The following is a 27,722-nucleotide window of genomic DNA, read 5'->3' on the forward strand; positions in this document are numbered from 1 at the left end:
ATACATATACATACACACACATATACACACAAAGAGAGAGAGAGAGAGAGAGAGAGGGAGAGAGACTCCAAAAAAGGACAAATGTACAAATAAATTCTCTAAAAGAAAAAAAAAGATAAATTATTTTGATCAGTTAATTATAAATACAACATATCAGCCCTACACTGCAACAATGTCAAAGTCAAGCAGAAAAAGCTGATGCTAAATGTATAAGTTTATTTAAAATGCTTATTTTCATATCTTAATGTACCTCTATGGTACAAAAAAGCTTAAGTGGTTAAATGAAAAATCAGCAGAATGTGCTATTTTCTTATCCAATTAATCGTTGGAATAATTGGTTAATAGTTGGAAGAGTCGATTAATCATCCGAATAATTGATTAATCGTTGGAATAATCACCAATCTGGTAAATAATATGATTGTCACTAATGATAATTTTAGTAACAGATATTGTTGCCTTTTTTTCTCACCATCAGTCAGCTCTGGTGTCTTTGATAATTGCTCCAGCTCCCAGCCCAGGTGCAGCGACTCGTCCATGCTCTGTTTCTGGGCCATCTCCAACACGAGATTCTCCTCCAACAGCTCCTCCATTCGCTTCCGGTCAAGGTCCCGCTCCTGGAGATCAGTTCAACAAATATCGTTGCTATACATGTTGCTACTGCAATTTCTGTCCCAGATTACACCCAGAAAGCATGACTATACCATCTCCAGATCATGCATCTTGGACTTGAGCTGGAGGTTCTCTTTCTCCAGAAGGTGTAGTTTGTCGGACCGCGTCCTGGTGGAATCCAGCTGCTCCTCCAACATCGTCTTTGTTTCTAGCAAAATCTGGTTGTCCTCCTTTAGCTCCTATAAAAACATTAAGAACGCAAGTCTAACACAGAGGAGAAAACTGCAGCAGCATGCAAAAGACCTAACTAAGCCCAACTTTTAGGGCCAATGTATATTTGCAATATAAATTAAGAAAAAAAAAAAAAACTGTTATTTGTATCCAAATGAACTGCATGGTCAAACTGTATTGTATGAACTCCATTCCTCTCAATACTTTCAAGATGATTTTGAAAAATAAATACAAAAGTTGACAAGAAACTTAAGGCTAATATTTGTACAGAAATCAGATTGGATGAATAGATGGAAAGACGGATCGACAGACAAAGATGGATGGTACAGCAGATTCACCATTTCATGAATATGGAACAGACTGGTAGACAGATTGATGGTTAGGCAAACAAATGAGATGGCTGATGTGAATAAACTGACATACGGACAGACGAATATAACACAGGCTGAAAGATGCTGAACATGTAAAACTTTTTTACTGCCCCCCAAAGTTAAAATGGTCTTTATTCCGTTTTTGCAGCCGTTTACCTCGACTCTGGCCTTGTAGAAGTCAATGTCATGAAGTCTCTCCTTGTACCGGCAGAGCTCGCTCTCCAGTTTGTCGACACGTATGGCTTTTTCTCGGAGTGCGTCCAGCTCATCGCGGTAGGCCCGAGCCGAGCGAGCGTCGGACAGCAGCTGATAGCTCTGCAGGAGTACATAAATTTGTTTATGGAGCATAAACAAAAGTAGAAAAGTTCAATGAAGTGCTTAAATCGCACAAACACAAAACCAAACATACTGAAACAATGGCTTTAATGTGTTTATATTATATAATTTGTGGAGTATTTGAGAACAAAAAACACCAATGAACAGAATAGCTTCTGCACATCATCAGTTTAACAAAAAGCATATGTACTCGCATTTCTCCACAATGCCCCAAGCTGTTTTTTTTTTTTTTTTGGTAAACAATTGCATCAAAAGCCAGGAGAATCTGCAGCCAGACTAAAAATAGTTTGAGCACCCTCTAATGAGCTAAGTCACTCACTAGCTAATTACAGCCAGGCATCAATTTAGAAACCGAGCGCTAAGGAAGAGAAAACCAGGTGGAGGAGAAGTGAGGTCATTCGAATATTTGTAAACCGCACAGCATAGAGCTGTGATTGGTAACTTTACCTCCTGCTGGATTCTCTTCAGCTCCACCTCCATGTTCTCCAGCTCCTGCCTGGTGTCCAGAAGCTGCTCGCTTTTTTCCTCCCTGCAAAGGAGAACCAGCATAAACAAAAGTAGAGTACAGAAATGGCATACGAGAACTGCAACAAAAACAATATGCCATTTGTTTTCTGTATTTTTTTTTTGTTTTTTTCTTAAAGGAGGTACTTATGAAGACATCAGTCCAGTTAGGAAATTCCTTTTGTGCTTATTCTCATTCAGTACTTTAAAGCTGTATTCTATAACAATAGCCTTTGGGTAGTTTCATAGAAAAGTTACAGTAAACAAAATCTGCACAAACATTTTTGTGATGTGAGGAAATGGGAATTATGTGTCACAACAGAAGTGGTGCTATGAGTAATCATTTGTTTTTAACTTACGACAACACGTCTGATTCAGGGCATATAGACTATAAAAGCGCAAAAAAGGAGGAGAAAAAAATCCAACATTTCATAAAAGCAGAGATAAAAGCAGATAAAATCCTGGTTTGGTAGGTTGGTTTAAAGCCATGGCTTGCTATGTTTTCAGTGACTTAATTAAAAAAAACTAAAGTTTTTTTGTTTTTGTTTTTTGCAAAGAATTTTTGAAAACATGATTTTATCAATATGATGTTCAAGCATTTCAAAAAAGTGGTTAGTGTAGAACTGAGTGGAGACTTGGTGTGATTTAGTCCACTAATAAAATCATTGTACAAGAATAATCCCACGCTAAAAAACATAAAAAGCTGTTTAATTAGACTTTGAAATAAAAAAAAAAATAAATAATAAAAAAGCATACTTTGGAGTTGTTTTGATATCTACATAACTTGTGCAAATTGTTCTTGAACGCATCACCTGTAAGGAAACGTCGTCTTGACATACCACCATGTGTGGTCATTCGTAGGGGCTATAAATGCTAACATGGTATTTATGGTTTGTTAAATAACACAGGCAGTGTGGAAGTGCACCGTCTATGATTTTTCTCAGTATCAGTGATGTTTAAGTTGGGTAGGTTGAGTCATTTAATGTAGGGCTAGCTACATTAATTTCCTTTAGAAAAATGCTGAGGTAAACCTTTGCTTCAGTCTGCCTCTTTTCCTATGCCGTCAGTGTAGCTGAGAGAGAAACCTTAATGTCCCCCCAAAAAAGCAGACTTTAGTAATAGATGGGAGTCCTTATATTTTGCTTTCATGCTACTTTCTAAAGTTGGTTAGTTTTAAACCTAAATGTTCCACATATGCACAGATTTAAATAATATTTTAAAAAACAGTTGATATCCCACTATAAATTAAGTACTGTGCAATATTGGCAAGTCCTAAGTTGATGGACAAACACCACTGAACGCCAAACCAGCCTAAGTGTGTGCTTACATAAGTGAGAAATTTTGATTTCTGTCGTCTCGTTTCTCAAAAACCCCAAAGAAAAGCAGAACTAGCTCAAGCACCTGAAAACCTCCTGTGACTACAACCATGCTGAACACACAGCAAATATTCCCCTGAGGCAACAACGCTTCATCCTCCTTTACTCGGAGGAAGAAACAAGTCAGACCTGACAAGTAAAGAGTTCACAAGGTGAATTCTGTATTTTTAATTCTTCAAAAACCGCAGCGTGTTTTTTTTCCTACATCAACACTACAAGGCTACATGTGTGGAAAGAAGTGAAATAAGGCACTTTGTAAAAGTCAAGAAGAAGTGCCATTTTTGGGTTAGGTATAGACTTTAGGTTAGGTTTAGGATCAGGGAAAGGCTACAGAATACAAACAATAAAATAATAATAGTAATAATGGAATAATAATAATAATGGAAATCGATGCAAAATCCTTGTGAAGATATGAACACGCAATATGTCTGCGAGTGTGTGTGTGCAAGTTCTCCAGGCTCAGCTCTCGGGAGAAAAAGTGTCGCACTGCATTGGGAGAAAACGACTGCATTCCTGAGATGCTGCTCAGTCTGTGCATGTGTTTGCATGAAACTGGTCCGCTGAACATCTGATGGCCCATTTGATTACAGCTCTCTGGAGTCTCCTAGCGCATCTCAATAAGGAAAGGAATCCTATTCTCTCCCTCTCTCATTGTTTTCTCTCCACTCATTCACCTTCTGTTTCCTCAGACAGTTATCTGGGAAGTTAAACAATCGTGGCACGGGAAGTCACCCCCTTCGACCTTTTTTTTTAAACCCATTAACGCTCCGATTCTCTGCAGTTTTGCCTCGTTCTCACACAATCCGTTTCTTGAAAATTACAAGCACCTGTCAACTGCTGTATGGAAGATTAGCGAGGCCGTCACATTACGTATTCAGCTGGCACAGTTTCTTCCGCTTTCTGAAAACAAGCTGCATCTGTGCAGGATGAGGCTTTCGCATTTAAAGCTGCATCATCAACTGCAGCTGTGGGATTTTGACCATGTGGCAGATTAAAAACACTTTGCAACTCCCTGGAACTGACCGATGTCGATAAATATATCTATTATGGTAAATAAAATCTAATTTAGCTACATAAGATGTTTATGACAATCATACTTCTTGTCTAAAGAGATGAAAGAGCAGTCATGTGACCAGATTCTATAAATTGACAGGTTTTTTTTCTTTGTACACTTCATGGTACAACAACTTTCCATTACAGATGCCACGAAAAAAAAAAAAAAAAAAAAAAAAAAAAAAAGAACAATGAACCAAAATATTAAATCATCTTGATGGTTGCGGTTTTGTATTTGAATTTAAAGCAACTGAAATAAATAGTAACAATGTCAATAAGTCACCTGTTGATGCAGATAAACTTGTTTTGGGTTGTTTCGAGTAAAATTGTTCAGCCCCTTCCTTTGACCAAACAGACTGACCTGCGCATATCTGAATTACAATGGCCTTAATTTAGGCTTTCATTCTGCTCGCACACACATAAAAACACACGGCTTTGTTTTGGAAAAGTTAACAAAATACACAATCTTGCTATATACAGAGAGACAATGATGATGATTTCTCCAAGACTTGAGGCCTGTTTCAAATTACGGACAAAAAACCCCCATTTGTATTCATAAGTCTGCTTTGTATTTTACTTTGGTACATGGAGAAACAGACAGAAAATATCACAGCAGATTTTTGGTTTGCATATGTATATGTGAAAAAGATGGAAGGTGTTCCCATAATGACTGCAGCAGGAGCACCAGCTTAAAAATGGTTGAGAAATCTGTTGAGAGCAAAAACTAAGAAAAAGCTGTTTGTGCAACACTGTGCCACAGTTTCTTCAAAATTACCCACACACACACACATACATATACACACACACATTATTAAGTAGCCTCGTAATATCTACATAAAAATCACATTCAGCTCTGGAACCCATTTGACTCCACTACCAAAAGCCTATTTACACGCCCCATTGAAATAATTGTTGATCAAGCTGATAGGAGGACAACGGCACTCACAGTTCCTGTCGAAGGCGTCTGATTTTGGCCTTGGCATCGGCCAACTCCACCGAGAGGTGCTGTCGACTCTCAGTCCTCCTCATGCTGGGAGAGTCACCAGGGGACTGGGTGGCGATGGGAGCCAGGGGAGAGAGCTGCACACAGTCTCTCTCCTGGGTGAGCTCCACGATCGTCTGAATGCAGGAAGGATGGAAAGAAAAAGTGGACAGGTGAAGCTGTGCTACACTGCAGTTCAAGAAAGAAAGGAAACACAAGATACTTAAAGATGAGTTTTAATATTTGGGAAGTCACTGGCAGGCAAAGTTAGAAAAGTTACACAGAGGCCCCACACCAAGCCTATTTCAATCTACTGCCCTCAACAGGAAATGGGATTTTAATTGAAAGCGGCTGGATGATTCTATGATAATCTGGAGGCCATTAGAACCCCTCGCATGCACCCACACACAAAATCTGCTATCAGCAATAGGAATCTGCACCCCATGGCTTGAAAACTCATTTAATGCTGCGTGTAGTCACAACACACACACACACACACACACCAAATGACAGTTAACAGTCTCAGCCCTTCCTTCCTGAGGCTGCTCTTTTGTGGCAACAACAAAAAAGGAAAAGTTTCCACATGACCGTGCTAGAAAAAACTTCAGTCGCGTATCTTCTTGTAAAAACATGGAACAAGATAAATGGGCTTAATAAATCACACCATTACCTCCAGCTGTGTGTCCCTTTCATCCACCAGACGTTTGAGGTGGAAAGCCAGGTTTCTCGACAGGCTGTCCAAATCCTCAGGGGGCATTTCTCCATTTTCCAACCACTGCAGGTCCACCACGTTCTCCTGGTTATGGGTCACCTGAAACCAGGACAAAATGGTAAATGGTAGTAAACGGTCACTACGTCACGCTAATATTACTACAGCTTGATGTTAGTCAAAGAGAGAAAACACCTCTTGAATGTGAGATGCTATTGCGGCTTTGGTGTCAAAATCCAGAGTCTGGATACGTTCAATGTATTCTTCTTTCTTCTCACACTGTAAATGGAGAAGTAAAATGTTAGGAGATTGTCCGATTTCCAGCAGAAAGAGCAGAAGCGGGGTTTATATTAAGGTGTTACATAAGTTGGAGAGTGGAGTGTTTGAAGAGCACAAAGTCACACCAAAATCTGAGGTAAAAAGAAAATATTATAATAATGATGTAAAACAAGTCACAAACAATGATAAGTTAGCTCTACAGGATGAGGATCCAAAGTTCATTCAGGGACAATTTTAGCTACAGCTGAAGTGTTGAGACATCAAGAACAACTAAAAAGCCGGTGAAAGGTCAACAGACTGGTAAGAAATTTACCGACACCACATGTCTGAGTCGGTTTGTAAGTGACAAGTTAAATAAAAGGTTAGACATGTTGACAGCATTCAAGTAGACTAAGTGTGCTCTTACCTGAACAGCACATCCTAAAAGCAGCAGCAACATCTTCCTCATCTCCTCCAGGCCTTGTTCTAAAAAAAAATAAAAAATTAATAAAAAGAAATATTGGGACAAAGGTTAAAAGAAAAAAAAAAAGAAAGGAGGGGAGGGGCAAATATTTCCACATATAAAACTACATGTAATAAATCAGACATTTCCATTAAAAGGTACAATGTTTTGTAAAAGTACTCCTCACCTCTGGTCATGTTAAAACTTCAAATTTCGATATATTTTTCTGTCATTTTATTTAGTCCAATTTTGAAGAACAAGAAAAAATGTATATATCCGCTTTTAGGAATAATCTGAAAAGTGTTGCATGCCAACCAGTGCAACCATTTACCTTCAGAAATCGACTAATAGTGACTGCAATCCTTTTTTTCCAGTCAGAGCTCAATGTGCATCCTCAGATGACTTATCCAATATGGCCGCCACACATAATAGAATGCAGTGAAAGTCGCAATTTTATAAACTATTTACCAGCAATTCTGACAGCTTGTGAATTAATAAACTGGCACACATATTTCTGTAAAATATCTGAATGCATCAAATGAAGTGAAATCCATCCCCAGCTTGCATTGCAAACAACATTTAGAAGCAAATACAAACTTTATATACATATTTCCTCTACATGGAGAAAAAATACTAAATGTATGCTGCAAAACCAAGTGTTTTCCCACAAGAAACCCCAACAATTTCTTAGTTCCAGTTACGGATCAATTTTAAGGCTTATTTTTCCTAAACAGATGTATGCTCACTTATGTGAAAAAATGCAACATACTTCAGTTAAAATCTAGATTTAGAAGATCCTAGTTGGACCTCTGCCTATAAAGACAGAATCAAGCTCCCATCTTTCCCACATCGAATTCCAATTAGCTAAATTCCAGGCTTGTTACAATTTCCCCCTCTATAAATCCTTCCCTCCAGATACAGAGCCACAAGGTTTTCCACAGAGTAGCTGGCTGGCCGGATAAACTCCCAGCTCTCATCCACATGTCGGGGCATATTGTCAGAAACCGCTGTAACCTACAAACAGCTGTCTGCCTACTCAACAGGCCTGAGCTCATCTGGGGATTTGAAGCTGCACAACAGCAAAGCAGGTGGTGTGTGTGTGTGTGTGTGTGTGGGTGTGTACCGATTTAGTGTACAAGGTTTCTGCAGGTTTCTCCAACTCAAATGCAGCATTTTAACACGTTTGTAAGACCACTATGGATGGAATTTATGACCTATATCTTTTATTCAACAAAAATCTATGAACTAACTAGCAAGGAATTTGCTCTTAGTCAGGATAGACAAAAAAAAAGCTAGCTAGATAGCTAGCGAGCTAGCTAGCAAGGGTATTAGCAGCTAGCTACCAGCAGACTCAACCATAGAGTCACAGAATGCGATAAAGATGTCTGTGTGTGACTCAAACTTTTGCCTGACAGAAAAATTCAATACACAGAATATACTAGATTAAATAAAATTTAAACCTGCAATTAACATAAGACTAACCTTTTTCTAAAATGAATTTAAGATATTTAAGGTCTTAATTTTAGATACATGAATGTGAATACTTTAAGGATGTGGACACCCTGGTATAGAATAACAGCTTGTCTGCTCTGTTATGTTGCCCATTTCAGACACTTCCTGGTACACAAACCATCTGAAGACCAAAGGGCCTTAGGGGGACCAAAGCTTGGTTCTAATGGGGCGAACCCTGCATTTTCAGAGCTATAAATGGTTAGAGTAATTGTTGGGGTACGTATGAAAGCAGTTACTAAAATAAATGGAAGTGAATACAATGTCCTAATATGGGTAGGTAGAAACACAAACGTGTGTGCGTGAGAGTGATTTAGTGGTATACAATAAGTAATTAGTAATTTATGTGTCTGTGGCTGTAAAAAGCACTGCATGCTTCCTCTGTTTGAATTGCTCTTCATGTGTGTGCATGTGTGTGTGTTAAGTGATAAGCCAAGTCATGATGTGACGAATGGAGCACTGAGTGCCAATGCTGTTCCGGCTCTAATGACAATAAATCCAGCTTAGTGACAGCAAGTTCTCTGTGCAGGGTGGCCTGCTTGCTTCTGGGTTTATGAGGCCACTCATCAGCACTGGGCGAGACAAAAATAGGAAAGCAGAATATAAGGTCTATACTGTATTTGCAGTTCTTAAAATTAAGATTACTAGCCACTGGGGAGTAAAAAAAAAGGTAATCCTGGACAGGAGAATAATAATGACACTCTCAGTTGTTTCTTCATGATCTATCCATCTAATTTACAGAATACGCTAAGCAATAACCTCTGAATCAATAATTCAACCCAAAGCAATGGCCTTATTGACAACATAGGTGCATGCACTCAGGAGGGATAGTATAAAATGTAATTTTTACATAAAAAAGGTCAATATATATACCGGTTACAAACACTACTGAAATAAAACTAAATGATCCAAAGAAATCTGTCTCTGAATAAAACAGTCGCAACGTGAGGAAGTAGTTGGTAATCCAATCTCACGGCATTTAGTCTCCATCTGCATTTCATTCTGCTTTTAACTTCCACTGAGATAAAGAAGTGGGAATGTCTGTAAGAGAATAGCTGTAATTTCCATAATTCTGCCAATCAAGAAATGCATTAAGTTTCTCAGTAATTCTGAGAAAAGCTTTCTAGCTTGGGTCAGACAACAGCTTCATGAAGGAGAACATAAGTTAATATTTAGACATTTTAAGGGTCAAATGAGGACATCAACATACTCTAGTTGGGACTGTGGATGTGGATATGACATAGTAAGTGAAGGAATGAAAATTTCTCACTCAAGCTTTATTTTTACAGTCTTAGTCAAAACAACAAAGTAATTTCTAATGTAGACAAAAAAAATGAATGCAAAATTGTCACATAGACAAATGTTTACTTTACTGCAAGAAGCTTTGTGAACCTATGGGAACAAACCTATGGGATGTGTAATCCTCAACACGAGTTGAAGTTTTTTTTAATTTAGTGCCTTGAGATGAAACGTTTTTGAGATTTTATGCTTTATGAATAACAACAAACTCTGAGATGAGAAATATTTTAGCTGATTTTTAACAGATAAATTCCCTTTCTGTAGCAAGCTTAGGGACATGTTTATATCACCTACTCATGTTTTAATCAATGCATGCTAATGTAAACAAAATGCATTTCGTCTAGAGGGGCACAACTTTCTCCTAAACCGTCTTATAAGACAATAAATCTGACAGAGATCGATTGGCAATTATTGTCTTTTATAGTTTACTGTAATAAAACTGAATCAAGAGACGAAAAATCACCAGATATCACAGACGAGTAATTTCTCGTTTTCGTCTCTCTTTACTTATTGTTTGTAAAAGGATGGCGCGTTTGTGCCTCCAGGCACGCTCCCAGCAAGTTTATCTGCACAACATGGATATGAGGTGCATCAACCAGAGCTGACATTGGAAGAACAGGGTTGCTGCTTAACAGGAAACATGACAGATACTGATCGATTCACACTATTCTTTGTGAGGCAGGTTTGTGTTAAAGTTTTGGCATATTCCAAACAAATACCAGAAAAGAAAAACTGAAATTGTGTTTGGTTGGATAGTAATAAAAACAAAAACAAAAAAAAACAAACAGATTTGGTCATTAGATAATTCATTCCATGTATACATGGAACATTTTTTTTCTCCATCCGGTTCAAAATACAATTAAGAAAACATGATTTTGGCGTATTTATCTTTGTCCGAATGCTTCAAAGTTGTCTTCATTTTACTTTTTCCTGATAATTTGCATTTGTTTTGCGTTGTAAAAAACATAGCTGAAGAAAGAACTTTAATGTTCATTTAAAAGCAGCTAAATAATTGTTACCATGTTAAAAGTTGGAACTTTTCTATTTAACCAAATCAAAGGACTCCGGGATTAGCTCAAAATCTGGAGTAGTTACGCAGCTCAAACTTGAACTCAACAGATATTGATGATAAACACAAAGTGAATAGCTTGTAAAACTAGTTAGTTTCCAAATATTTTAAGTAAATATGTAAAGCCAATTACACCAATACCTTATTTATGACATGAAATAAAATATGTTCCATATAAAATACAATTTGTGCAGATTTGGGTCTAGAAGAGCAGCAACAAGTAAAACTTCCCAAACCTATAGAGCTTAAAAACCCTCTATTAAAAACCATAAAAACCTATTATAGTCAGTGAAGGGATTTAGACCAGCAAATCTACTGGAGCTACTCGGGAGAGATAAGGAACCCCACTGGATAAATAATTTATGGGGTTTGAAAGGGGGAACAAGAGAGAGAAGCAGGCAAAAGGCGAGATAAAAGCAAACAGAGACAGGAGGAGGAAAAGTATCACAAGCTTAAAAAAAGAAGATAAATAAAGTGAGAGACAGAACAGCAGCAGGGAGCCAGAGAGGCAAGGCTGAAAATAGAAGAAATCTCCCTCCAGCAGCACAAGCTGAAGGCTTAAAGGAGGCTCCGTTGTCTCACTTCACACCTCATCTGGTCTGCATCCCTCTTCCGCTGCTGCTCATACATTCATTTCATCCATGTATTCTCTGCAGCACACATCCACCCACCCGTCCTTTCTTCCCATAACATCGTTACACATGAGCTGCTCCTTCAGTGTCGCCACCTGGACTAAGCCTTCGTTTTTACCTCCTGTCTTTCCACCCTGTTTTGATCCTCTTGGCAGGAAAACGGAGGTCAAAAGGACAGTGACTAACCCTTCACTCTGCAGTGCCATTGTTAATCAGTTTGTGAGGATGTAGGGAGGGAGGATGAGAAGAAAGAAAAAAAAGAAAAACGTGTTTGTGGGCATGTGCAGTTTATTGCTACAGCACCGTTTCTTCAGCCGTGACAGATAGTCATTGGGAATAAGCCGACCTCTTTACTAGTGGTGACACAATTATTTCCAGGCTAATATTAATTTCATCCCAGAGAGAGAGAGAGAAAAAACAGTGATCAATCTTAGTTTTGGATTATTTTAGGTTATTTGTGCGATGGAAAATGAGGTACAATGATCAAAGTCAATGGTTGCCATAGACAACACTGTTTATTGGAGAGACTTCCGTCTTGTCTATTCTGTGTTAAAGAGACACATGAGAGTGATTAAGACCTCAAAATATTCAGTTGTCACTTTAACAGTTTTCTTTTTATCAAATGATTTCTGCAACACCTAGAATTGTTGATTTCTAATGTGCTTTTTGAAAGAAAACGAGAAAGATGCCAGCTACAGCCCAGGCATATACAACAAGAACAACCACCTTTTAAATGCTTATTAAAAGCATTCAAGATGTCAGGTTTTTTAAAAGAAAGAACATTTTAAAAGAAATGTAACCAATTAAGTTTCTGGATTTACAGTAACAAAGAGTAATCTGGCATGTACGGGTTCTGAACTCACACTGACTAAACAGTACTTGCAAGCAAAGGAGTGTGTGTGTCTCACCGTGCGTGTTTATGCAAGGCAGCTGAGGCTAGCTCAGACTCACAGCCTTGGGAGGGGCGGGAGGGTGTAATACAGTGCATTTCCACAGTTCACTGTGGTAAGGACACCCTTCCCCCAATCGCCAACCAAATGCACACATGCATGTGCTCACACACATTCAGCACTGTCCCCCAGCCCCCTCAAACAGGAGCATAATAAAAGCCACATGGCCGATGACTTTCAGCTGGCAGCCAGCGAACCCTCGCTCCTCATTCGCTCCTGGTCTGACCGATTATCTGACAAGATAAAGGTAAAGGAGAGGCAAGTCTTTAAGGAATCTGATACTTCCTGTCTGCCCCCCCGTCTACTGCAGTAGAGGCTTCACGCAGAGCACTGACCTGGCTTGGCTTTGACTACTCAGTGGCTGTAGAAAAGCTTTAAAATATAGCATCATCTTCTGAAGTAGCATTTTTAGAAAAAGTGTACAAATTAGAGAAGAGACAATTTGGACTCTACCGAACAATACCAGTTTCTGAGGCTCTATAGTGGTTTGTTTATGGTGTGAACATGGTCCGACATCACAACTGGGCATACAATGCGAGCGTGAGCCAAATGCCCTTCCGTCACTAAGGATTGTGGGATGCAGCAGAGTAGATAACCTTCAGTAGCTAGCCAAAAATGACCAGCAGGCTCACATGGATGAACAATGAGGTACGTCACATCATTGAATTTTACAAAAAAATGACATTTGTCAGCTCCTACTGCTGACTCAACAGAGAAGCAATCAAATTGTTCAAAAAGCAGGAAGAAGAGATAGAGTTCGATTAAGTCATGTCATTTTCAAAATGTCTTAAAACCCATTTGATACACTGCCTGGACATTTATTTGAAATGGTATCCAGAAATGTAACAGCTGTAAAAGAAGTCAAAAACATGACGCAGGTGTGTAGCATGAGTGCATTACCTGCAGCTTCCATTGTTGAATCATTTACTTTTGTCGCTGGTGGGAGTGAGTGAAAATTGAAAAGCTGAATAAAGAGTGTTGAAAGCCCAAAATACCAATGACTGACGTGGTGAAAGTGTGACGAAGGAAGCCGAGGGAGGACAAGGGTTAAGACGCCATTTTATTTGCTTAAAGATGCATAGACATCTTTCATCAGAGTCTGAGTTGAGCATGGAACAACTCACTGTTTTGAAGGGCTGATGATGAACTGATGAACAAAGTCAATGAACCGTTCTGTTGACGATTGCGCTGGCTGGTAAACACAATTTAATCACAGCGTTCTCCTTTTATCTAACAAAGCTTTTAACACTCGGTTTATGATCAGTTTCAACAGCCACCTGCTTTTACTTTTGTTCTCAAAGGTTTCATATTGAGATATCAGGTAGCAGAAAGGCTGAGTAGGTCAAACTGCTTTAACATGTTTTCATGACACTGAGCACTTGATACTGCGTCACTGCTGCCTAACGCCAGTCAGACGGATCACATAGCGTGACTAAGTCAGAGGGTCAAAGGCGTACTACAAACTGATCGGATGAATTTAGCATTTCGGGTCAAAGAGCTCCACAGATTTGGCTTGCTGTGGCACCCCTGCAGTAAGTACATAGTAGCCGACAAAGGTAACCCGAAGCCAAGCAATTAAACTGTCCGTTTTCAATCACCTCAAAGGCAGAATTAGCTTCCCCCCGCCCCCCCCTCACTTTCCTTTTAGTCCTATTATTTACCACATAAAGTCCAATTGTTACACATAACTTCTGAATTATCCACTCATTAAGAAACATATGGAGACAGAGATTGAAGTAACTGTAAAATTAAATCCTCTGGCAAAGAAGAAAACATCAAAGCACCAGATTATTGAAAGCAAGTCTGTGGCTTTATTTTAATGAATAGACAAAAGCTATGCAAGTGTCACGTCTTCATTTTGCACTGCTACTACACTCACTACCTGCACTGCTGAACCAGAGAACTGCCTTGGAGTACTCAAATAAAACCTCCACAGCATTATTCAGACAGTTTACCTGTGAAATCCTGTCATTGTGCCGTCAATAAAAACTTTACTCACCAGAGAGTGGGTTCCGGCCCAGAACCAGAACGTTTGGCAAAGGCATCATCACCAACTGCTGGAGACTCTCCTGTGGCGAAAAAGTTAAAAACTAAATTTAGATCAAGCTTATGAGACAAACATTATAAATGTAAAAGTTAAACTTTACAAAAATTCTTATAAAAACATATTTAATGCTGCTTTTTTTTTTCTTTTTTAGATCTTTATTGTTTTTTGTTCATTAGCTGCTGCTGCTGCTACTAAAAGGTCATCCAAATGAAGACATAAACCAGATAAGTAAATTGTTACTTAGGAGGAGTTCTGAATGATTTAGGGAACATGGATTATGACTGCGATGCTTCTAACACAATCTGAATATTTTGCACACCATCATCTATGTAGTGACGAAAAGTGGTTTTGTGAAAATTGGAAATGCGCCTGAAAAATATGCATTCCAAACGTCCTTCTAATATTCTGCTAGAAAGCCAAATGATATGATATTGTGAAACCTTTACTTGCATGTCCATGTAATATATATTACATGGACATGCATATATATATTATATAAATCAGCATTCTGCATTGCTAATGGTCATGAACAAAGTTTTCCAACATAAACTCAAAATACAAAGATTATAAAAGCAACTAAAACTAACTAAAAAAAACTAACAAAAAAGGAGCGCTGTATTCAAACCTGCCTTCTTTAAAGTTAAAATAAGTCAACCACCTTGAACATTTCATTGTTTACTTTTTACCTACAAGCAAATGTGACATCAATCAAAATCCCATCAGCAGCTCTTGATGTTGAGTATTTATCTCGACATGTTACATCGACCAAATACTGTGATGATGAAAAGATGTAGCTGTGATTAAAACAATGATCCTGGCAATAATAACTCAAATATGAAAGCTCTAGTCTCAAACCACCATCAGGTGTGAAAACTCAGACAGATTGACTCCACAAGCTTCTGACAGGATAATCACCACAAAATAGGCAGACACAGTTTATGTCTCACAGAGAGACATTTGGTGTGTCTGACAGCCAACTGACCATGAAGTCATGGCAGCAGCTGGACACACACACACACACACACACACACACGCCCACACACGTGTACACGTCCACACACAAAACAAAGATTTGAATCAAAAGTGAAAAAGTTTGAGGCAACAGTTACTCATTCCTAACTGTGTAACATTGTCAAAAAAAAAAAAAAAAAAAACTGTCATGAGAAGAAGTAACACACAATCTCCAAACAGCTGTCGCAACAACACACACCTGCCCCCCTTCTCTGGCAACGTGTATTTGCAAAGTATGATATGAACACAGCTGTGCTTTCTGTCACTAACCAAATACATAAGACTTCAGCTGGTCACAACACGCCACAGTAAATGTACATCTGTCACCGAGTCAGAAATCCTTTTTGAACACACCTGTTAGATAATCCTGAAACAAAGAGCAGACGCCTAGCATCTTAGCATCCTGTGAAACAACACTTATCTTAAACCCTTTATTTTTCTCTTTATTTAAGACAACCTGCTAATTAACATGCTGCACATTATGCAGAATGTACGCTTACAATTTTAACGTGTTAATATTCAGTTAATAAGCCAAAACTATGAACCTTACTTTCCAATAGCAATTCAGTTCAGATAAATTTGAAATAATTTATGCTTTTCTGTTATAAATAACACCTAAGACACATTTTTATTTTAAATATTTGAGGAAATTTCATAATATCCTATGTGTCACGGTCAAGACCCCTCATACTGCCAATGCCTACATCCAGTTCTACTGCTCTTATTTCGCTGCTCAATCAGCTGCACTTGTTTGAGTGATATGCAGACTGATTCGATTGGTGTGTTGAAAAAGAGCTCAGGTAATTTTACTTTCATCTTTAAACATTTTCTAAATATGATTTCATAAGCCTCAGGAGAGGAGGAACACTGATTTGATGTCTACTTAGTATCTGAAAAATATTCAGTGCCGACACCTCAAAGTTCTGCCATTAAAGATTTTCACTTCACACCTAAGGTGTGTAAAATGTGTAAAGAATTATAATTCAGCCTTACGGAGAAGTTAATTTTAACACGACTGGACTTTTTAAGGATCTAGGAATGGATAGAAAACAATAAGATCAAGTGAAAGTCAACTCCTCTTTGGCATTACATCTTAAAAGTGATACAAACCAAACTGTCTGGACTTGGATAATGGTGATAATATGCTGTGAGGATTAGTCGCAATAAAAAAGCCAAAGCAGAGACACCCAATATAGATCTTGGCTTATCTAGCAATAGCTTATATTTCATACATAAAACATGACAGAAATGGGAATAACAACCACCACACTGAGCATGTGAGAAAACACTAAGGCTTTTAAATAGAAAGCGTACTGCTCTGCTGAGGCCGTCACTGCAGAGATGTCTTTGGCTCGGTCAATATTTCAGTCTCTCCAATGTTCTATCTAGTTAATCCTGTCAATGCCACACCAGGGGGGTGTGGAACAGCCAGTGCTTTGTGTTGGAGAGAAGCATGTGAAAATGGAGATAAAAATGTAATATGGAAAATTTGTGAGGTGCTAAACCCATCACGTGTCACTCCAGTACTGCAGGACCGCCGTTACCATCTCTTTCCACATCCATCCATCCGTCCGTCCCTCCGTCCGTCAAACCCCATCCCCCCCTCTACCCTGACACAACGTTGCTGTATTATTGATTCCTGCATCATTCAAGGCTTTTCAACACTGGATCCTCTTCCAACCCACAGAGATGTTTACACAGACTGATTAAATGAAGTCCTGGTTAAAGGGCTGATTCACAACTCCGTGTGTGCATGGGAATAAGCTAGCTTGGGGAAATTTATCGTCTCAGGAAATTCTGCTCATCTACAGAAAGTGAGGGGAAAAATAGCTGTGAATGATACGAATGCAGCATCTTGATCAGTCCATCTCTGCAGATAGGTTTTGTATTATAACGAAAACCTCATTGATTATCCTCCATCCCATTCTGATGAGGCATTGTTTTTCTTCTACAACAAAAACAACCGAGGCAAACTACACCTGAATTATTAAGAGATTCTCATTTTGAACATCTAGTCATATAAAGATTCAAACAGCATAAAGCAAGGGCCATGCTGTGTTTAATGTTAAATTCAGTAGACATGGCAGTGTGTATACAATTCTTATTTATTATTTTAAATGCAGATGGGTGGAAAGGTTACAAAGTGGCTGTGTTTCTATTGGCCCGTTTTGCCCTCCATAACAAACTCCACCACCTTTCCATCCCTCCACCCAGGCACAACTTCCGCTAGCTGCAACGCTTCAACAGGGGACTAATTGTACAACTACTCCATGAGCGAGTGTATGTGTGTGTGTGTGCCTGAACCCTGAAAGCTTGAATCACACCCATTCTGCAGACATTGAGAGTTACCATAGAAACGAGGAGATGGATTTATTCTCCCCATGCTAGAGAGCCTCTTGCACATGATACAGTAAATATGCACACACAAACACAAGTGCGCACATACCGGTAAGCTCTCATGACCACTGCAGACTGCAGCAATTAGGAGATCAAAAAGGTTATTTCCCCACCAGCAAAGGGAAGAAACATCCTTCTGCTTTTTCTCATGTAAACATGCATATTCAAACGCAGATAAGTCATCGCACTTACACAAGATCTCACTGCATCCCCCTGAAGTGAATCAATGCAAAGAAAGCTTTTTCAACAGGACTATAAAAAGGGTTTAGGAAGCAAGCCATTATCACTTCAGGTCTCTACAGGAAATCCAACTGGCGCTTCCAAGAAGAGGTGGGTAAGCTGGTAAAGATATACAAACACACCAGCTGCCAAAAACCAACTAAATTAATTTAAATAATTGCACTATTATAGCATCAAGTGACAAAGAAAAAATAAAACTCAAGTCAACAAACTTTCTACTTTAATGGCAAATTAAAATTTCTCATAAGATCATTCAATATGATAAAGGTTTCTCACTTGAGAGAAACCAAAAGGCAGATGGGCACCTGATCTTTTACACGAGGAGGTGGAGGAAGCTGGTCATTAGTATCTAGTTTCTTTTGTATTTCTATGGTATCTATTAGCAAGAAAATGTGTTTTACAACACAGCCCTGAGGCACAACGAATGGAGTGGTTGTGGCAGGTGGGCAGGGGAAGCCTGACCTCTCCAAATTCAACCCATCACCCAAGGGCTCCGCTTCACACTGGCTGGAAAAGTTCACACAATCACAATCTATCCAAGTCAAGGCTGCTAGTATTCTCTAGCATGACACATTTTAATAAACCTTTGAAGCCAAAAAAATAAATAAATATTTGCCTTTAATACTCAGTCTCAAGTCACATGGCTCTGCATTTGGCTAGCACCCTGATTGGCATGAATGGAACCCAACACAAACAGTGACTGTAACTTTAAACTACAAACAGATGGTTACATTTCACACAGATGTTCTCAAATTGACAACTAAAGACACGAACAGAGATAATTGGTCAATTTTAACCATGTTCAAAAAAAGCTGGCAGATAATCTTTAGTCTTGCTTTGTTGCTAGTGCTGCAGCGTGATTTCCTTTATTTATGTTTTAGTTACACACTCGCTCCCGAGAAGGCAGCGGTAGTTGTTAGACGTAAACAGTCGACCGAATGCAAACGTATTCATTTGGCTGAATATAAATCATCAATGAAATCAACATGAAGGGATTTAGTTTATATTCCAGGCATTCATTATTTGTTCAGCAAAACAAGAACCCAGCTTGACGTTTCCCCTTATTACTGTGAAATGGTTCCATTTGAGTATATGGGAACCAGCGCCATATCATTACTGCCACTAATTCCGCTTCAAAACAAACACAAACTAACTGCATGCAGACATATTCAGCTCCAAGTGAAGGCTGGGATTGCGTGATGATATACGTGGGCCGTAATTTGTGCCAAAGTTAAACAAACTAAACATGCAGTGGAACAAATAGTACTATTATTCTACAGATGAGTCCAGGAATCACTGAATGTACTTCTCTAAAGCATCTCTTTTAAAAAAAAAACAAAAAAAAAAACACTTGATTTAGAAATGCATGTTATTAGGAATGTCAATCAGGATTCATTTTATATGGGAAGTTGAATTTAATAAAAGGATTCAGAAATGCCTTGATCAGGATCTCGATTCAATCAATGAAGTGTTCTGACAAGAAATAAAACATAAAAGACAAGCTAATCCAAAGAATGTCCTCCTCAGTCGAGCTTGTAGATAATTTAGAAGTTCTGCCAAGTCCCATCTACTGCTAAAGTAGCAAAAGTTAGAGGAGACCACTTGTCATCCTCTTCTCACTAAATCAGACCGAAAATCATTCAGTATCATTAAATATTCAGCTTAAGTCATATCAAATACATTTTCTAAGAAGGTATGCTGCTTCTCATAACCAAGCTGTAGAGATTAAGTTCATGCAGACTTATTGTGCTAATTGTTTTAATATTAAGTAAGTAAATAAAAAGGTCACATCAGTAGGTCTGGCTACTGAAATCCATTGCTACACTATAAGCCTTAAAAGTTAATTAAATGAACGTGGTTTTATATCAAACTGTGGTCTTTGCTGCTTTGCTGAAATTCAGGACCAAAGCAAATATATGCTCACTGAAGAAATGATCATCTGCTTATTATTTCTACAAATAAATAGACTTCCAGGATAGATTCATATACTGTATAGCTATATAGTATATGAAAAACCCTAGCTAGTTAGCTGACAACAAAAAAAACTCAGACTAGCATGTGACTTTGCATGACGACATGCAGTTAGCCTGCAGCTGTCAGCTTGTGCCCTAATAAACCGGTTTGTTTAACTACTGATGCTGGAAAGTCAAAAAAGGAACTGACAGGCTTTTGCAGCACATGCGGCACACTGTGGCGTGTGAAATACGGCAATAAAATACATGTTGAATAAAAGGTTAGACTAGGGTAACGTCAGCAATTTAATAGGGGTCTATAAGCATTTGAAACAAATTAAGGGTCTAAAACTGAAGTTTAACCAAGATTTATCAGCCAAGTTGCAATCCTGCCAACATAGTAAACCAGTACGAAGCATCAAGCAGTTTTCATAAGCCACCATGCGATATTCAGACTGATCCTTGCAGAGATTCAAGGCGAGATGTAGTTTGCATGAAAAGGGTTCTCTGTTACCCGTTTAATAGTCAAAACACAGCCCCCAGCAGTTATGCCACACCTCAGACTGAAGAGATGGGAAAGAGGACAGACATGCTTTTGATTCAACCATAACATCTACAGCTTCAAAGATTGGACCACAGACAAACGTTACCATCTAAGAGATAAACGTATGCAAGTTTTAACATTTCACAGATCACAAACTGTACAGCTATACACAGGACAAAAAGTTAAGATGACATGCGTCAGTCTGAATGGATAATTGTGACAGTGAGTGAGACCAGATTGTCTTTGAGAGTAACTTTAAAAACCACATAGTGGAGCTTAGAGAGAGAGAGAAAAAAACATTAGTTAATGCTCAAAGATTTGAGTTTGAGTTTATCTGGCTTAGGCTCTGTGCTACATTCTGCCCGAGAATGCCAAACCAAGGCCACTAAATTAAAAAGAGGCCCAGTATATATTTGGACAAACCACTGAGGCTACGAACCCTTCAGCGGACTAAGCCGTGCAAAAATCAAAGGAAAAATGACCAAGCAACCGTAAACGTTAATACACTGCTCCAAAATAGTGCTGAAATTTATGAAAATGTGTCCCATCTTACAGAAAATGGGACTTGAGCATTTTAACTTCCGTTAAAAAAAGAAAAAGGAAGGGGAAAAAAAGCGCAATACAATTTATACGGGGAGGCAGGTCACAGCTCCCCCAGTCTTGATCTGTTTACCAGATTCTGAAATCAAAGAGTAGAGCCTGTCTAGACGTAGACGACCTCCTACACAATACATCTTAACTGGGAGGAAAGAAAAAAAAACGATTTTACACCAAAATGACACATGATGTGGAAACACGCTCAGCTCAGCCCAAGAGAGCTCATTTTATGAAATGTAAGCCGTCATTATTGAATTTCTTGTCAACCTTCACTCTTCCTCTCATACGCTCTCAATACAAGCTCATAAAATTACACACAGTACAGAGATGAGGGGAGGAAGAAAGAGGAGGGGGAGATGAAGGACAAAGAACAGACCCAGGAAAGGTCCTCAACTGTCTGCCTAGAAGAGTCCAACAAACTTAATGAATTAGGTTTCCTCCCGACACCAGAAGATCCTTTAGGGAGTTAGCAAAGGCTCAGATTTAATGAAGTCAAACAGCTTTTGACATCAGTGCATTTTATTTTGGTGGTATTTACAAAGTGCTGCTGACTTGCCTAAATCTTAAAATGAATTACTTTCCATTATCTCCCCCATTTTAATTAAAATTAAGTACTAAAAAGGAATTGTGCAATTGATTAGTGCTTTCTTTTAGTGCAGAGTAGAGTATTGAACAAGGAAATACATTAGAACAAGCACAGAATGAGTCTGGCTTTGCAGATATCCCTATGAAAAGAGAAGAACGAGTTTTTTGTAGAGGAAGTGATGACAAAATTCAAGTTTAAGACGATGGAGATGAAAATAAGAAAAATGTGTCACCATCTGCACAGCATGTGTTGTACCACCATCCACAGCAGATGAGCATCATAACTCTGCCTGGATCTCTGGGGTTTCGGTCCGTATTTGACAGAGAACATAAACAATAACAAATGTAAATAGAAATGGGCCTATGTCCTGAGATTTTAAAAATGTATGGCTTTCAAACTGCTTCTCGACTGGCTCCATCATTTACAAACATAATCTTACTTAGACAAATTATGCCGTTTGAAAATATGTTTGGTTGTATAAATTAGGGATGCACAGATCCACTTTCTTCACATTCGATACCGACAGAGATGTTTGAGATTTACCATCAGCAGATACCGATCTGAGACAGAAAAGAAGTCCATAAAAACATTTCTTTATAAAAGAAAAAAAACCAAACAACAAAAAACACAGACATGAATGCAGTAAATTATACATTTGATAACTCTGCACCAATACAGCATACTTAAATACTTCAACTGCTTCACCAGCTTGGTCATACATGTAGAAACAACTCAACTTTAATTTGTTAAATCAGTTAAATTAGGAGTATAATGCATGCTGACAAAAACAATATACTGACTACCTAGGTCAAACATAAAAAAAAAACTGCAACAAACCTTTGAGATAGTTCTGAAAATGCAATTAGGAATTCTAAATATGATGTAAAATAAATAATAAAGCACGATGTCGCTCAAGTCTATGCACCAAGCATAGAATTAGACTAAACAGATCTGCCCTTATGGATCATCATCATAGCCACTGATATTGGATCTAGAACTGTTTTCAATATTGGGCCCAATACAGATATTAATATTAATTTTAAATATTGACATCTACCACAGTGTACAAAGCCCATTAACAGCTCAACACATTTGGAATATACAGTCTTTCCAGCTCTTTGTGATATTTATACTGTAAACATTGATAATGAAGCAGCCCTATTTTTTTTTATTTATTTATTTATTTTTGCTCAAATCTATTGAAATGGTAAAATACTGATCTGATCCACTTTGTGTGCTCTCCACCCAGAATTTGTTTTGCTGCTGGATTTATTGTAATTTCAAAAATAACAAGCAGGACATAGATGCATATAATCAGAATATTATTGAGAAGGTCATTTATTTCAGTAACTCAAGTCAATAAGTGAAACAGTTTATAGAAATTACACAGACTGATGTTTTTAAGCTGTCGTTTCTGTTAATGATGACAATTTTCCACCTGCATCTAATGAATACATCACATTTAAGTTTATAGTACATGAAACCAATAAAATCTATAATTGGTTTTTACTAAATATGACTATAAATAGAGAATAATAGCAAAAAAAAAAAAAGTTTCAATAAAATTTTTGCCTTCTACCTCCATTTTGGCATAAAACATGAATTGCATTTAATCAAGAAACCTTAAGGGAGCAATAAAGTCTTTGGAATGCCATCATGGGGCGGATGAACACATAGCGAGGGATTTAAACCCCATAGGTGGTCTCTGTGAGGCAGGGGCCTACAGACACAAGTGGCAGAACAATAGTGTGACCCGGAGGTCAACAGGGCGATGCAGACACAAATAGGCAGGATTAATCAAACGTCAAACATGAACAAGAGTTTCATTGTTGGTTCATAATGTCCCCCTAAATCTAAAACCATGCAAACCTGACAGCTGAATGGTTGAGAAAACGGCACCAGTTCAGCAATAACATGTTTAGACATTTCTCCACCGCCGTTTATCAAACACAGGAACCAAAACTAATTATTTAATTGGGCAGAATTAACATGCCAATTGTTCATTTTTTCTCCCCCCCAAACAATAAATGACAAAATTCTTAAGTCAGCTACTGAACTCAAAAACTTATTTGAGTCTAGAGCAGTTTGTTTTAACAACAATACAGCCAATTTACAATAAGAAGAGAAAAATCCCTAAATCTTTTCAGAATATGTTGCAACCTATTAAGAGGGTAAAGTGACTTAAAATTAAAACACAAATGTAACAATTCAACAGTTGTGCACAAAAACTAACATTTTATGACTCCTTCAAATGCTACCATCATATAATTGTACTGAACTTGTCTTGTAGCTTACAGAGTCACAACATTGACCCTTGCTAATGCCTTTAACCTTTCCTGCTCTCATCCTCCACAGACTTTGAAGGTCTTAACCCAAGTAGCCACTTATAAAGGTTAATTCTGCTGGCAATTTGAAGCAGCCTAGTGGAGCTTTTAACATCATCAGCAAAACAATAGAGTGACTGTTTCCAAAAGACAATCTAAGAGTAATTAGCAGGATGTTTCCAATCAGCGAACAAAAAACTAACCAGTGATTACTTTTGATAAGTTGTGCTGAACTAAAAACTTTTCCTTACATTTTTAAAGTTGAGTGGTAATCTATTCATTTGCTTAAGTTCTGCTGGACCAGTGTCCTAAAAGCTGCAAGACACCGGCCCTCCAGGACCAGACTTTGACATCACTGCCTTAATTTACCACACTGACGCAACAGCCTGTTAGGTCACAATCCACCGAGATGCCAAGCTATTCCAACAAAAATGATGACTCATGTTAAATACATATTGCAACATTTTGCTGTGATGGCTGCTTTTACATAGAAGTTATAGCAAATTACTGACTGGCATCGCGCTTTTTGGTCAAGACGGTACAGAAACGGGACAAACAAAACGACAAACCAAGCCAACAAGATCGCATCCGCCATTCCAGCTGACAACTGGCACGCTGAAAAAGACTTTGGACTTCGTAGGAACCCGCATCGCCTCACTGATACCATCTCTACATGTACCGGCAAAGCCGATTCCACCTTGAAAGAAAAACAAAAAACCTTTTTTCCTAAGCACTCTCATTTCAAATTTAATCATAGATTTACCTTTCGATACAGAATCTGAAAGACATTGCTGCAAACAGGAATTTCTTCTGACCTGAATTTAGAGGTGCATCTAAATTCTTAGTGCGTTGACCCTTTTTTGTAATCTCCAGACAAGTCAGAGTACGTTTTGAAATAGACTTTTTTTTAAGTGACTCTTGATATAGAAGAAAAAGCAACTTCAGTGTAGAAGTGGTATAAAACATTCATTTTAACATTTTCTTTTCTTTCATGTCAAATCGAGGACCAAACAGCAAAACCAAAATAAAAAGATTAGTTTCAAAAGTAGCAGCACATATATCTGCAAGCGCTCTACTTGAAATCATTTCACCAAAGTTTTATCCTTATTTCAGAAACCCATCTTAAAATTTCCTCTTCCGTAGTTTATTTTAGCAGAGATGAGAGGGAAACTGCAATTATGTTCTTTCTGATCAAGTGAAGATTAATCACGGCGTGAACAAAAACCAACATGTTTTGAAGCTTGCTGAGCTGATGCAAGCCTATGAAATAGAGAAAGGCTGATGACAAGATAAAACCTTCTTAGAGGAAACTGAGCACATTTCTTGCTTTCACTTCTGAGTTTTTCTTGTGAAAGTTTAGCTGCGTTCAAATTCCAGATTAGTGTGTCAACTCGTTGAGAGGGATGACACTTGCACTGATGCTAAGATTTGAAATTAATGCAAGAGAGTCAGTGTAAGCAGCAGACATGTTGCTGCATCAATGTGTTTTACATTTCTGATGTCAGTTTAAATTTATGGAGCCATCTGAGTTCTGGATAATCTGGATACCACATCACACGCACTCACATCTGCAAATATCTTTTTGTTTATACAGCCAAGTAATTATGGGTATGTTCTTGTGTGGATCTATAAAAATATGTGTAAGTCAAGCAAAAGCTTGGATGGGAAATTTATTTGATTTGTGGGCTAACTGGTTGAAAACTATGAACCAAAACCACATAAAATGTGACACGTACAGAGAAATACAAAAACATATTAACCTAAGCAAGAAAACTGAACTTTTGATTAAGTAAAAGAAAAGCGTCTTACCTGATAGTAGGCTTTAATCTGCCTGATGAGAATAGAAAGGTTCTGAATGCGCAGTGTAGGGTCATTGTTTACTTTCTTGTTGGTCCTCTGCACTGTTGCTTTTGGATTTCTATATATAAGACAAGAAAATTAAATTTTATTTTATATACGTTTTCAAATATGGTACAACATAATGAGAAAACTCAAAAACATGATTATGTACAGCAAACCACACACTTTTAAAGGCAAAATAAAAAAAATAAAAAAATTAAATCGTTTCAGATCTAGAGAAGAAATGTAGACTCAAGGAAGACGCTACAAAGTAATACAAGCTGATTTTGCTACAAAGAGATATTAAAAGTGTCCATCATGTCCCGAGCAATGTGCTTTATCTTTTTAATTATTCTGGTTAGAAATCTTCTGTTGACCACGATGCTGACCAGGGGTCTTCCTGTGTTTGAGAAACAGATCTCAATAACTTATGAGATTTATTGACTCAAAATTTGGAGACTCTTATAACACCGACATCAATGTAAAGTTCTATTTTTTCACGTTAATTTTTTTTACATGAACTTCAAAGACAATACATATCCACATGACAACCTAATTTTGAGTCAAATGCTTGATTTATCCTCTTAAAGCTGAAGAAGGAGGTGGGGGGTCAGATTGTTTATGAATGGATGGAAGCTTGCAGTGAGGCAGCAAAAGTGAAGTCAAGCATGTACTTGCATCATATTGCATATAGACATCTGATCTGTCGTACCATCCTATGTATAATAATTTACTTATTTAAAGAAATAAAAAATTTAACTTTCTCAAAACTCAGAGTAGAAATGTATAATCAGTTTCTACTCAATTGCCTGCTTGTGGCTCATATAGATAGAAAACATGTTTTATATGTAGAAATATATAAAGGTCTAAAATGAACTGTTGCTTTCCAGAAACCTGCCAAGATGCTGAAACACGATTCCTTTAAATAAAGGCTATATGTTCCACTTCCTTTTATTAGTAGGAAGTGGAACATTCATCAACATATTTCATGTATTTGATTTATAACCAGGAGTCTAAAAATATAATAAGCCTTAAAATTTAAGATGCCAAACAAGGCATGAATGTAAGTTTTACATAAAAAAAACCAACTAAACATTTTACCTAATTCAACAGGCTAAGTTTTGTATATGTCAATTAGCCTTAGGCCAGCCTTCACCCTAATACACACAGAAAAACATTTATGCTAATTGCAGAACACAGGGTTCTTTTAATTCTGGTCTAAATGAACCCCCATGTGACTGCCCCATCTCCCCCCTTCACACACACAGCCCCTTTCGAAGCCCATTGTGGGGGGTCTGTTTAACTCAGTAATTAAAATCACAGAGGAGGCTATAATCCTATCAGGGCGAGCAGGGTAATGTGGTGTGTGAGAGAAAAATGGCATTCCTTCATCCTCGTTGCAGTCAGCTGACAACATGACGGTCACAGAAACACAACCAAAACATCGCTTTGTGGATGCAGCCCCTAACCAGCGTAGGACGGCCTGACGCACTCTTTGATTAGTAGGCAAATAAATACAGAGACTTACAGCAGTAACGGCTGTCAAAAATACGCTTATTACCCCCACCCGCCCTTCTTAATCCGGCTGATACAGTAAACCTAACACTTTAAATACACAAAAAGATTAGGGATGACCAGCCAAAGCCAGTTCAATTGCCAGGAAGGTAGACAACTCTTGGGCCAGACGGCCGGTCAGTAAGCCAACCCGTTGGTGATGTCCGTCGTCACCCCAGCCACAGACCCCAGGGCCACTGGGCCCCCTCCTCCCATGTCCCGCCTTTGATTGGCTGAGTGAGTTATGGAGTAGTGTTAACCTATATATGACAGGCTGAAT

At 38.2% G+C, this 27,722-nt stretch overlaps 1 protein-coding gene across 2 annotated transcripts in view; it reads right to left on the reverse strand.

The window, feature by feature from the left end:
- Positions 1–27,722, reverse strand: part of ccdc88ab (coiled-coil domain containing 88Ab) — a 70,939-nt gene that overhangs the window by 32,484 nt on the left and 10,733 nt on the right. For both annotated transcript variants that reach the window (XM_016670973.1, XM_007551159.2), the window contains exons 3-12: positions 25,859–25,967; positions 14,351–14,420; positions 6,857–6,915; positions 6,367–6,450; positions 6,133–6,273; positions 5,427–5,599; positions 1,995–2,076; positions 1,368–1,526; positions 702–848; positions 470–614 (exon numbers count right to left, since the gene is read on the reverse strand). In XM_016670973.1, the coding sequence (XP_016526459.1) occupies positions 470–614; positions 702–848; positions 1,368–1,526; positions 1,995–2,076; positions 5,427–5,599; positions 6,133–6,273; positions 6,367–6,450; positions 6,857–6,915; positions 14,351–14,420; positions 25,859–25,967 (1,169 nt within the window). The remainder of the gene's footprint in view (positions 1–469; positions 615–701; positions 849–1,367; positions 1,527–1,994; positions 2,077–5,426; positions 5,600–6,132; positions 6,274–6,366; positions 6,451–6,856; positions 6,916–14,350; positions 14,421–25,858; positions 25,968–27,722) is intronic.

This window comes from Poecilia formosa, unplaced genomic scaffold, assembly GCF_000485575.1.
Source record: "Poecilia formosa unplaced genomic scaffold, Poecilia_formosa-5.1.2 Scaffold40, whole genome shotgun sequence".
In the NCBI taxonomy this organism is placed as follows: Eukaryota; Metazoa; Chordata; class Actinopteri; order Cyprinodontiformes; family Poeciliidae; genus Poecilia; species Poecilia formosa.